General features: G+C 50.5%; 4 protein-coding genes across 4 annotated transcripts; 1 reads left to right on the top strand and 3 right to left on the bottom strand.

Moving 5' to 3' along the window:
* Positions 1-421: 421 nt before the first annotated feature.
* APUU_60253S (uncharacterized protein) lies at positions 422-1,947 on the bottom strand (the record flags this gene model as incomplete). Its single annotated transcript, XM_041693473.1, has 5 exons — positions 422-882; positions 951-1,605; positions 1,668-1,716; positions 1,782-1,827; positions 1,938-1,947. 5 exons carry the CDS (start codon positions 1,945-1,947, stop codon positions 422-424), a joined length of 1,221 nt encoding a protein of 406 aa, XP_041559399.1.
* Positions 1,948-2,308: 361 nt separating this feature from the next.
* On the top strand, positions 2,309-4,238 carry ADE2 (phosphoribosylaminoimidazole carboxylase ADE2; the record flags this gene model as incomplete). Its single annotated transcript, XM_041693472.1, has 4 exons — positions 2,309-2,774; positions 2,833-2,930; positions 2,986-3,943; positions 4,039-4,238. 4 exons carry the CDS (start codon positions 2,309-2,311, stop codon positions 4,236-4,238), a joined length of 1,722 nt encoding a protein of 573 aa, XP_041559398.1.
* Positions 4,239-4,567: 329 nt separating this feature from the next.
* Positions 4,568-7,580, bottom strand: APUU_60251S (uncharacterized protein; the record flags this gene model as incomplete). Its single annotated transcript, XM_041693471.1, has 8 exons — positions 4,568-5,521; positions 5,578-6,049; positions 6,111-6,241; positions 6,291-6,430; positions 6,500-6,952; positions 7,008-7,335; positions 7,407-7,472; positions 7,530-7,580. 8 exons carry the CDS (start codon positions 7,578-7,580, stop codon positions 4,568-4,570), a joined length of 2,595 nt encoding a protein of 864 aa, XP_041559397.1.
* Positions 7,581-8,941: 1,361 nt separating this feature from the next.
* APUU_60250S (peptide alpha-N-acetyltransferase complex A subunit NAT1) lies at positions 8,942-11,627 on the bottom strand (the record flags this gene model as incomplete). The annotated part of the gene is made up of 3 exons (XM_041693470.1): positions 8,942-9,405; positions 9,470-11,437; positions 11,546-11,627. The coding sequence occupies 3 exons, from the start codon at positions 11,625-11,627 to the stop codon at positions 8,942-8,944; spliced, it is 2,514 nt and encodes an 837-aa protein (XP_041559396.1).
* Between the last annotated feature and the right edge of the window lie 952 nt (positions 11,628-12,579).

Genomic DNA, 12,579 nt, shown 5'->3' with positions numbered 1-12,579 from the left:
TTGTGCTAAAACATTTCGAAGTACTTAGATAGAAACACGAAGGATATATACTACTCTATACAAGCTACAACCTACTGTATTTGACGTGGCCCTTTTTTTTTTTTTTTTTTTTTTTTTCTCGCGCTAAATGGAGGGTTTTTTATAAGCCAGTTTTCATGGTTAAACCTCTGGTAGAAATACATAAACTGACAAGAGGTCACTGGCTTTGTGCCCTATTACGCACCGCACAGCTATTCAAACACCGTAAACACCTAAAACCGAGTATATATATATTTGTAGCAATGCAGAGTTTAGATTAGATCATCATTCATTTCATGAAAATGAGGCACTATCAAGTCCAAGTATAGAACACATCACGAAGTTTCTTTCTATCCGTCTTCCACAAATATACTAGAGATTGGCCCTGCTCTGCCCTGCTCTGCTACTTCTTGTCGCCTTGGCCTTCCTGCAGTATAGTCGGCTCGTCGGATAGTGTGATATCTCCATCTCCATCCGCATCCGCGTCCGCGTCTGCATCCTTATCTTTCTGTGCCGTAGCCGTCGCGGTTGTTGAATCGGTATCTGCGGCTGCAGGCTCCTTGCCGGGCTGTTCAGAAGTAGCAATAGGAGAGTTTGATTCCTCAGTAGAGGACGCGCCTGCTGCTTCCGTCTCTTTGCTTAGAAGGGTTACTTCAACATCCCTGCCATCTTGTAGACCCAGATCTTCCACGCCAAGGACGGAGGGGCCTCGAGCATGAGGAATTCCTTCGGTGGGCTCAGCTGTCAATTCACCCTCCAGGGCGGTGCCATCGCCCTCAGGAGCAACGGTCTGTTGGCTGGTTGGATCAGCGGGTTGAGTGAGGAGTTGGTTTTGGAGGGTTGGGGCTGTTGTTGCCATGGGTACTGTACAGATGGGTAAGAATAATGTTAGACATGTCTATCTATATGAGGGTGGAAGAGTTGCCACGAACCTTCATCGATACCTGCCGCTTCAGGACCTGGCGAAGCAGGGTTACTCAGCCAAGGTATGGGGGTAAGAAGAGCGCCGCCCAGAGACTCATCGCTGCCTAGCGTGTTATCTGGTAGAATAAACTTGTTCTCGGCGCCGTTTAGTGTCCCATTAGGCTGGGGTTGGGTTGTAGCTGCACCGCTTTGCATTGGGAACGGAAACACATCTGCGCCACTGGTGACCGACACAACACGGTCAACGGCGCGCAGGTAAGCCGGAAGTGTTCGGTAATATGCACTGGGACGAAGAATGAGCTCCGCTAGCCGCTGGATGGTGTGTGGCGGCTTAGAAGTAAATAAGGACCGCAGGGTTGATTGAATAGACTGGACGGTGAGGAGAAGCGGTGCGGGGAGGGTTGCGGTTGCGGTGCCTGCCTGAGATGCAGGTTGTGAGTCAGGAATCCGCTCGGTTGACGATGGAGGGTTGAGTGATGATGGATGAGGCCGCGGAGGTGTTTGGAGATTTGGCGGTTCGGTGTTCTCCTTGTTGCTGCTGGAGGGTACGGGATTGGGGTCGTGGAGGAAAGAGGAGGTTGGATTTAGGTATTGCTGTTGGTATTGCTCTGCAGATGGGGGCTCGAGAGGCATCTGAGGCATTGGGAAGACATTGTAGATGATCTAGTAGCGTATTGTTAGCTATCGGGATTGACAAGGTCAAGAGAGCTCCCTCCCATGCTCACATATTCCAATCGCTCGAGTAGCGGCTCTACTATGCCTGGCCACTTGTCACTGGGTAGAAGTATTAGCATTGAAAAAGTAACCCAGGTACAGAACTAATGAAGAGGATGACGTACAGGTCCATCGTGCCGCCATTGGCGGCTATCTCTAAGCTCTCTTCATCTGTTGATGACGATGTTAGTCCGCGAAGCTTCACAGGCGTTAGGAGTAAGGGAAGAGGGCAGGATGAAACAAGAAATAGGTGTAAATGGTTTCAATCGAGGCATCCATACCTAGCGACATATCTCCCGGAGCTTCTACGGCACAGGGCCAGGTTGAGATGATGCAGAAGACAAGCTTCAGGAACGCGATGCTTGCGCTGCGATCGTTCAATGGTGTAATCGTGTAATTCACGTATTAATTACTGTATTCTTGTCATTTATTGCGGGGAACCAGCGATTTTGCCATCAAATTGCGACCTGCCATTGGTCAAGAGGACACTGCTTATCGTGTTTTCACGTGATGATATGGCACTTTTTTTTCGATTTTCCCCCATTTGGCCGATTGCGGAGCCACGGAGGGGCAGAAGTTCGTGATTCATTCCTCTACAACTCTACTGCATTTCACCATCTCATCACCAGCATCTCTTCCCCGGCAATTCAAGATGTGGAATGATCGCAAAGTTGGCGTTTTAGGCGGAGGCCAGTTGGGCCGCATGTTCGTCGAATCCGCTAACAGACTGAATATCCAAGTCAATGTCCTCGATGCGGAGAAGGCTCCGGCGAAGCAAATCAGTTCCCACGACGACCATGTCACCGGTTCATTTAAGGAGCGTGAGGCAGTACGGGAATTGGCGAACAAGTCCGATGTTATCACGGCCGAAATTGAGCACGTCGATACTTATGCTCTCGAGGAGGTTGATTCTCATGTCCAGATAGAGCCTAGCTGGCAGGCTATTCGCACAATTCAGAACAAGTTTAACCAGAAGGAACATCTCGCGAAGCACGGTATTCCAATGGCGGAGCACCGTGAGCTGGTTGAGAATACTCCGCAGGAATTAGCTAAGGCCGGTGAAGAGTTGGGATACCCACTGATGTTGAAGTCGAAGACCATGGCATATGATGGACGCGGTAAGGAATACAGTTAGGATATTAGAACCCGGATTGATAATAACACCCTGTCGAATAGGTAACTACCGTGTCAACTCGAAGGAAGATATCCCCGATGCCCTCGAGTTTCTCAAAGGCCGCCCACTATATGCGGAGAAGTGGGCTTATTTCCAAAAGGTTGGGATCTAGCCACATCCATATCTAAATTTCTTCTAATGCGGTAAAACATTAGGAACTAGCCGTGATGGTCGTGAAAACCAAAGACTCCGTTCTATCCTACCCTACCGTTGAGACCGTCCAAGAAGACTCTATCTGCAAGCTTGTCTACGCCCCCGCGCGCAACGTCCCCGACGCTATCAACCAACAGGCCCAGAAGCTCGCACGCAAGGCCGTTGCAACCTTTGAAGGAAAGGGTGCCTTCGGCGTTGAAATGTTCCTCATGAACGATAACAGCCTGCTCCTTTGCGAACTTGCGTCCCGAGTCCACAACTCCGGCCACTACACCATCGAAGGATGCGCCCTCTCCCAATTTGATACCCACCTCCGCGCCATCCTCGACCTCCCCATTCCCGCGGAGAGCCTCCAAATCCGCCAACCCTCTATCATGCTCAACATCATTGGCGGCTCCGCACCAGACACCCACCTCAAAGCCGCCGAAGCGGCCCTCTCCATTCCCAACGCCTCAATCCACCTCTACAGCAAAGGCGCCGCCAAACCAGGCCGTAAAATGGGCCATGTCACAGTCACCGCACCCACAATGCACGAGGCCGAATCCTACATCCAACCTCTCGTCAACGTCGTCGACGAAATCCGCTCCCAGCGCTCCGATATCAAAACTAAGCCCGCCCCCTCGGGGCCCGTCATACCCGCCCCGCAAGTCGCCGTCATGATGGGTTCGGACAGTGATCTCAAAACCCTCGTCCCCGGCCTCAAATTACTCAGGGATACTTTCGGCATCGAGCCCGATGTCGATATCACATCCGCCCACCGCACCCCGACCTTCATGGCTGAGTACTCTGCTGCCGCTGCTGCGCGGGGAATTAAAGTTATCATCGCTGCTGCTGGTGGCGCCGCTCACCTACCCGGCATGGCTGCGGCACATACGGCGCTGCCTGTAATCGGTGTCCCTGTTAAGGGTAGTTCCCTGGATGGCGTGGATAGCCTGCACAGTATTGTGCAAATGCCAAGGGGTATGTCCTCCTTTCTCTCTTCCTCTTTCTGCTCTGCCCGCATCCCAAAAACTTCGATTTGGAAATGGAGTTTGCTAACAATGGTACAAACATAGGGGTTCCTGTCGCTACAGTCGGTATCAACAACAGCATCAATGCTGCGTTGCTGGCAGCCCGAATTATTGGCGCGTTTGACCCGGCTATCCAGCGAAAGATTGAGGCGTATGCTGAAAATGCCAGGGTAGAAAACATGGAGGTGAAGAATACTAAGATGCAGGAGTTAGGGTGGGAGAAGTATTTTAACCAGATGCCGTGAGGGGTGTTTCGCCTATGTTTACAAACAAGAATTAAAAAATCGACTATATAGAGGGATTAATAGAGGCGATTTGTTTATTAACTACCAAATTAAAGAAGAGGATACAAACAAAACACATGGGTACTCAATTATAACCACCTATGTAATGGGCAATTAAATAAAGGCATTATCGCATAAAGCATATAGTACATAGGAAAATAAAAAGGGGAATCCAGACAACAAAGCATAATGTTTGCGGCGATGAGGTATTCTGAGACAAAAAGAGAGAGGAAGAGGCGTTATTAAATTCGCCAGTATCATCGGTCATTATTCCCAACTACAGTGAGAAATCATGCAGTCTGAGGATTGAATGCCGTGTGGGTTCCTGAAACAGTAGAAGCGTCCTGAGCGGAAGTGCCGTTGGCGCCATTGCTCAAAGTAGAACCATAGTGCTTCGCCTGACCATTGGTCACTGCTGTACCACCAGTAGTGAGGTTTGTGCCGGTGGCAGCACCGTCAGCTGCGCCGCCGGTGGCATTGCGATCACGAAGTCTGGCTTCGGCAGCACTGTGTGGCTTACGAGTGATTGCGTCAGGCTTCGGGATGTCAGTCGACTCAGATGCAGAGCCGATGCTGAAGATAGGGGACTCCCAGCGTTCGCCCTTCTTCGCAATTTCCTCGTACTCGCTAGCCTTCGTGGTAATGCCGCCAGGGAGCTTGATGTCCGGGAAGAGAGAACCACTGAGCGTTGTAGTCGTCTGCACCTTAGTGTCGCGCTTGGCGGCCTGTTCGGCTTTTTGCTGAGCCTGGCGCTTGCGCTCCTCCATCCTGGCACGGAACGCGCTCATATAGCGGTTGTATGTATTCGGAGCATCCTTAGGGTTCTCCTTGATCTCCTGTGCGGCTTGCTCCTGGGCCCGCTTGGCTTCCTGGTGCACTTCATATGCGAAAGCATCGCCCCTGGTGAAGGCATCACGGACCTGCTTCTCAAGGACCTTCTGGAGGACCGGGCGCACAGTGCGGAAGAGCAAGGGCTTGAATACCGTGAAGAGGACCTTGTGCTTAGATTTCTTGAGCTTGATGTCAATGTCATCAATATTAACGGAAACCTTATCGAGCTTGACAAAGTTCTGGCGGTCCTTCTTCTGAGCATTAGATGCTGCGATCTTGAAAGAGAAGCCCTCGCCTCCAAGGAAGATATCCATGACACCAGTATCGGTGATGGAAGGGAAGCCCTCTTTCTTGTTGATGTAGTAGCTGACATCCCTCAGGTCGGCCTGGATCCCAGAGACAGAGATCATAATCTAAATTTGGTCAGCACGGAAATAAATAAGCCCTTGAATATGCAGGTGTAGCTCACCTTGTTATCATTCTTGCTGGTGATCTTCTTTCGACCCCAGCGGTGGTAGTTATCGCTTCCAAATTCAACAACATTTGGCATGAGGTTGTCGCTCTCGATCACCAGGTTCTCGATGACTACGTCGGCCATAGCATCTTGCACTTCGATACGAGGAATAGGAACATAGCGAACATTTTCGAAGATAGAGGGAATGATGACGTCAGTGAGGTCCTTGACAAGGTGTTTCTTGAACTTGACGTTGCCACTCTCATCGCGACCCAGGTCGGTGAACAGTTTCTCCACGGAGTCACCGAATGCCTTATTCTGGCGATCCTGGTTGAATTGGTCACCAAGGAACTTGACCTCGTCGAAAACACGATCGGTGTGGTTCTTGTAGCGGTCGCGCAGCAAGAATCGGCCATGGTCAGTCAGCTCATCATACTGGCGGTTCCAGGAATCCTCCAAAACGTAGCCCTGTTGCTGCAGAGTTTTACTATGGGTAAATTGTTAGAATCTCCAACTAAAACTAGTCAAATCGTTGCCGATGAGCTTACCGGATGAAGCTATTAATGTTCTTGAACCATCCCTTGAGTTCGGGGTCCTTGTCCGCATCGCGGTAGATGGTCTCCAAAGAATCGAACAGGTCATCCATGGAAGTGCTGTTGGCGAAGCGTTCGATCAAGGTCTGTAGCAGGTTAGTAATTTGTTCTAACTTATGCAACTGAATGACATACCCTCAGGCTCTTTTCCAGGCTTTGGACCTTGCCTCCACCACGGGTGTCCTTAACGCTGCCGGTGCCTTCCTTGACCGCATGCCTTGAACGACTGCCGTACTTCTCGGCCAGGTCAAGCAGTGTTTCAATCGCTTGCTGGTCTGTTTTTTGAGTCCCATTAGTACTTATCTCTAGAATTCATGGATATTGGTTCTTGGATCTGAACTTACAGTCACGGTGACCCTGGATCTCTATAATAATCTTCTTTAGACGGTAAACAGCCTGGTCACGACGTTCCTGGGGGAACTTTTCAGACAGATAGTTTTTGGTCTTGTTCTTGTATTCTTGAGTACGGCTCGAGAGGTTTGACTTCTGATCCTCAGGAACCTTCGACTGCGCGTGTTCAGCGGATGCCTGGACGCCAGCATAAGGGTCAAGAGTGGAGCCAGTAGTGCTAGCCCCGACACCAGTGTTGGCGACATCAGCTGCGTCTTCCTTCTTCTTGCTGAAGCGAGACTTGAACTGCTCCTTGTATCCAGAGACATCCGGCTTTTCATGCCAAACATTGTCGTCGGCAGGTTGGTCAACCTGGGATAGTTGCTCCTCAGATGGGCGGACCTTGTTGGCAGCCTTCTGCGAAGCATCTCCGGCGATATCGCGCGCGATAACCAATGCATCGTTCACTTTGAGGACGGGTTAGACATGAGTCGCATAAAGCAGAGACGACAGTTCACTTACGAATCTTTCGGAACTCGCCATTGGTGATAATCAAAGTTCCAAGTGACTTTAGTCCCTCCTTTGCCTTGGCGGCATCTTGTTCGGCGGAGTCTCTGGTGCCAGCGATCTGTGGCTTCTGCACATCATCGGCAGAGATGCGCTGGGCATCCCAAATAAATTCTTGAAGCAATTGACCGTCGTTCTTGCTCAGAATGAGTTTTTTAGATTCCTCAATTACCTTGCGGACATCTTGCACAAGGACTCGGCCTTCCTCGGAAAGTTCTTGCGGCGGTTTTGCGAGCGCCTTGGAGTTCAGGGCGGAGTTCAGGGCGACATCGCATTGCTTGTTCTGTTGTGCGGATGCCAGTTAGTATGCGAATATCTCGCGATGATCACTCCTGAGGATCACGTTGTACTCACAGATGGAAGCTTGCCATATTTGAAGGCCTGGTAGATGCCGAACAGCTGCAGCTTCTGGTTGATATCCTATGACCGAAAGTTAGATAAAGGACAGCATCTTCAAACTTTAGCGGGCAATTATACCTTCTCCTTCTGTCTGGGGTCCGTAGGAACATTTACTCCACGAGAAGGCATGATGAAGTGCGTCGGGCGACGAACAGCCAAGCGAGGGTGTGATTAGGTTTATTAGGGTACGTATTATCGATTATGACCTTCAATTGAGGGAGCGAAAGGAGGGAGCGAGGTGAGACCGGGTGCAAAATAAACAAACCAAGGGGTTAAGGGGGTGCGTAACTGGGGTATCACTGGAATGAAAAAGTTGTTATGAGTTGGAATGTAGGAGAAATTAGGTAAAGGGCAGGACAGGGAGGAATCGAAGTAGGGGAAAGGAACCTCGAAATCTTATACGGTCTAAAGCCATGGATTCAGAGTCAAGACTCGAGCTACCATGTCTCCCTTGACGTCAGACTTTCGTTGGCCGTGTAACGCCTTCTGGGAAGTGAAGATCGCGAAGTATAAGACCCCAGCATGAGATCATATCAGAGCGATCAGCAGCGATTAGATCAAACCACTGAACTCTGTCCGCCTTCAAGGCATCCATGTTTTCTTTTGATTCACATGCTTGCATTCCTGATTCGGCAGTCCTGACCTGCAATGGAATTGCTGGATTTGGCGATGCGTTGGCCAGCCTGCGTTGGAGCAAGGAGCTGAAGGCAGGTCGCGACGGGGTGGCATTGCGAGCTACGAGCTTGGTGCATTGCCAAGAAGCCAGCCTGGTTGGTGACGACTTGTCTAGGTCTCCTCCGACGGGGGTGACCCAAGGAAAAACCAGGTCGTAGTGGGATCTAACCTCGGGACCGTGCCATTCGCGCTCTGAAATCCAAGTTCCTGAGAAACTGGACCGTCGTTCAAAAGTTGGAATTGTTGTGGCTTGTGGCGGTGATGTTCAAGTGGGCCATCATGTTGACGTCATCACTCTGCCGCCGTGCTCCACTTTGTTCCTACTATTACCAGTAGTTTTTCCCACCTTGGACAGCTTAATTTTTCAAGGGGCATGGACCAGGCATGGCTCAGGCATGGCTCATAATTATGGAGATTATGGAACTATGGAGCTGGTGTTCTCCATCGCTCAATCTGATCTACTCCGTATGAACGGCAGAGCATTGGAACTTTGGAAGGCTGAAGCGGAGTCAGACTCAAAATGCTTCATTTCTCATGATATTTTCGCTATACCCCAGTATATACCACTCCAAGATCGGATCGCAAAAGAAGACACCCCATCGCTCAGCTTGTTTCCCCCCGACAAAATGAAAGCCGCAAATACTCGTACATGGTCTTTTTGAATCCATCATCTTGACGTTTCTTAATTAAAGCTTGGGGTCGCATCCTGTTTCTATAGGCTTCGCTAAGTGAGCAATGCAATGAAACCAACGAGACCAACCATCATGTCCAGACACCAAGAGAGATAAGAGATACCCCGTAAGATTTTTTGGCTTCTAGCCAAGTCGGAACGAGGACGACTCCGGCCACTTGCTGTTAGCCTTCTCGGCGTAGGAGGTCTTTGCGGCCTGGCTGCTCCCCCACTCGCCCAGTAGGTCTAGACCAGCAAGGGCTGTCTCAAGTGACACAATATCTGCATCCAGGGTGGAAGCAAGCTCCTTTTCGTTTTGCGGTTTTGACTCAGGGTTCAGAAGCTGTTGGCAGGTAAGATATGCATGTCGGTGTGGAATGCTGTCCTTGTGTGCCGCAAGGAATGAGTTGTTCCATTCGTCGAGCTTCTGCGCCTTGGGGAGGAGAGCCTCAAACTCCGCACCAACAACTTCCGCCACCTGCGGTGGAAGAGGCTCAGAGAGATTGTTCAAGGCTTGGCGGAATCGGAGCAGTTGAACGTGGAGGGTGGGGTTAGATGCGTCGATGGAGTGGGCCGCTGAGAGACATTTGAGAGCAAGTGCATATTTACCTAAAGTGTATAGATGCGTAATCAGTCTTATGTTCACGTGCTGGAGGTAATATTCTAAACTTACCCCTGCGAAGGTATACCTCGAATCCGTGGAATTGAGATTCAATATCATTGCCACAGTACTCCAGCAAGGGTGTGAGGAATTTGGTCGCTTCTTTCAGCGGATCCTGTGTTTGTGCAAGCTTGTTGCCGAGAGGATCGGGGTCCTCTTTCTTAACCTCACCGTCGGCGCTCTTGGGGTTGGCAGCAGCCTTTCTAGCAGCGTCCCGCTTGTCTGCTTCGATCTTCTCAAGTCGTTGCTGCTCCTTCTTGGCCTTCTTAAGGGCCTTCTTGCGTTCAGCGTCATCACCCGCATCGGTGCCATTGATCTCGGGAAGGGGCCCGTGGGCGAGATCCGGTTGGTCGTGAAGAAGCAAATAAGTCTTGATGGCAGAATGTGCCATCCGCGCGTAAAAGGGATGCTCGCGCAGACGATCTTCCCAACGAACCATGTCAACATAGGCCCGGATCATCCCCTTCCGCAGGGAAAAGCTGTGGAAATCAAACTGATCTTCTTGCCATACGTCAAAGATATTGTAGACAGCACGAAGCCGCTTAAGGGCAAGCCCAAGCTTCCTCTGCCTTAAGTATGCCTCGCCATCTTCAGTTAGGTACCACACACATTGCATCTCATGGAGGTCACCCATTGCGCCCCCAAAGGTCTCATTACGGGTAAATTTACTCATGTTATCGAGAGCCTTGTCATTTTCATTGTTGCGAAGTTGGTATTTGGCAGCCTTCGAGTTGATGTGGCGGTCCTTCTCGTCCATTTTTCTGGCGTTCTCCATTTCCTCTGCGGCCTTCTCGAGATCGCCATAATGCTTCCAAATTCTAGCCTTGGTCATCTGGTACTCCACAGCCTTAGGTGACAGTTCAAGAGCCTTGTCCACGTTTTTGAGGGCCTTGGACAAATCACGGCTGAGATGGTAGTTGTAGTGCTGTGCGAGGAAGTAGTATGCAGAGGAGAGGAATTCGTTGTTGTCCTTGGTAGCAGACCCGTCGGCCGTGCCATTCGACTGTGGAGCTGAAACGTAGCCTTCTACCAACTCTTGTACTGTGTCGCGCTTGCTAGGGTTGGTGTAGAGAAGCTTGATGTTCGCGAAAAGCGACGGTACACCCTTCTTGAGCATACGCTGCAAGTATACATCGGATGCCTGTTTAAAATCGTCTCCCTCCAGGAAATCCAAGGGGATTCTGCGAGGAGCATCACCGCGCGGGTACTTTTCAGCCCATGAGTCATATTCAGCCTTGAGAGCTTTATGGTCATCACTGGAAATGTCCTTGGCCTTGAGCAAACCATCATAGTAAATGGAATTCTCCGAGTTTCGTTCCAAGAGAGCTGTATAGGCTGCGGCCGCTTCCTCCTTCCTGTCGAGGCGTAGGAGGTAGTCCGCTTTCATTTCCATTACAGCGAGCACATCCGAGATTCGGTATCCCACAGACTCGAGGTGTTCCAGCGCCTTTTCAATGTTCCCTGACTCCGCAATAACCACGTTCTTGTACAGAGTCGCCTCGGAGTGTTCCATATCTGAGACAGGCGGTGGGGTTTTCAGCGTCTCCTCATATGTAGTCAGCACCTTTTCGGCCTCCTCCAGATCCCCAGAGAGGTGGTGCGCGATAGCAAGGGCCGTCCAGTTCTGTCGGAATCCGGGGCGAGCCTGTAGCATACTACTTCTGCTCTGTATATAGCCTGGGTAATCCCGCATTTGCATCTGAAGGAGGGCGAGGTCGCGCTGGATGGGCTGGGATTCCGGCTCGATCCTCAATGCAAACCGATAGGCTTTGATAGCTTCCTCGTAGTTCTTCTCCGCCCGATAAAGCAAGCCGTAAACGTGCCAGCAGATATGCGACTTCATGTCGTTCTTGAGAGCTTCCTTGGCCAGGGCGAAGGCCTCCTCTTGTTGTCCTTGGTTGCTCATGATAAGTGCTTTCATCGCTAACGTATCACCATGGTTTTGATTTTTTCGAAGGATTTGTTCGGCTGTTTTGATGCCTGTAATTTTCTCAAAAAGAAAGAAAAGGAAAGTATGACAGTCAGCCTTTTACGTCCGCCCGCATGAAAATCGACGACCAGCGTGGTCAATTCGGCATTGGGGCTCACCCTTTTTGTACTGCTTGTTCTCATAGTGGCGGACGACCTGTCGGAATAGGGAGGCATCCTTCGAGCTCAATTGCTGCGGCATGGTGGGTGTTGCAGAATTGTCGGCGGAGTTTTGTTCAGGTGGTCGAGAGAAGCTGGCTGGATGTGCGCGGGGGGAAGAAAAGCGGAAACGAGGAGCAGCAATCAGGCGCCGATAAGCTCAGCTACGGCCCCAGCGCCGAGGCCAACACTAATCCAGCTTTCAACTCTCTGAGCACGATTGACAAGCCGGACCCATGCTGAATTCTTCAAGCCACCTGCTGGGAATCTGATGCAAATTCTCTATCGCACTTTAGCCCCGGGGTTGTACCGACGCTTTCACCCAGGGCATCCCGGCACAAGACAAAAACGATTATCCGAGACGCTTTCGGACATCACTGCAAGCATCAACAGATAATCTCATTTGGCACACGAGATAGCCCAGGTGTCCCATTAGAACTCAGGTTACACGTATATTCTCCATCTCCTGCAGAATGTGCCACCATTGAACCGCCTGCGCCAGGTTCTAACAACGGACACCATCATCCTGAGGAAGGTTATACCGACCCAATATCGACGCAACAATTATAACCCTATGTTTGTCGCTGACGTTGTAGCCATAAGGACTAGGAAACACCGTTTCTCCACATTCGGGCCTACTTTTATTACACAGTCCGCCTGATATGGAATATATCTATGGTCTGAAAAATTCGAGCTCAAACTTACCACCTTTGGCCAGTCCCGCAGCCGGCATATGCAATGTCCTATCTATGTGCTTAACAGTGTCACCCTGAACAAATCTTGCTGCAGGCGTCCCTGGAGTGCCGGGCTGATTCCGTGATAGTCAGACCCCAGCTGCAATGGCATCAGAACCAAGCTTCCGCCTTTTTGCTGCCCTATCGCTTTACTGACAATGCAGCATTCTCTGATGTCTGGTATATGTTTGACACCGGTCAATTACTCGCGGATGGTAGTAGCGTCTACAATAATTCGAGCTAGAGGAAAATCCCAAGCCA

Source organism: Aspergillus puulaauensis, chromosome 6 (assembly GCF_016861865.1).
Source record: "Aspergillus puulaauensis MK2 DNA, chromosome 6, nearly complete sequence".
Classification (NCBI taxonomy): Eukaryota; Fungi; Ascomycota; class Eurotiomycetes; order Eurotiales; family Aspergillaceae; genus Aspergillus; species Aspergillus puulaauensis.
The sequence above is the reverse complement of the archived record's forward strand: the minus strand, read 5'-3'. Positions and strand labels throughout refer to the sequence as shown.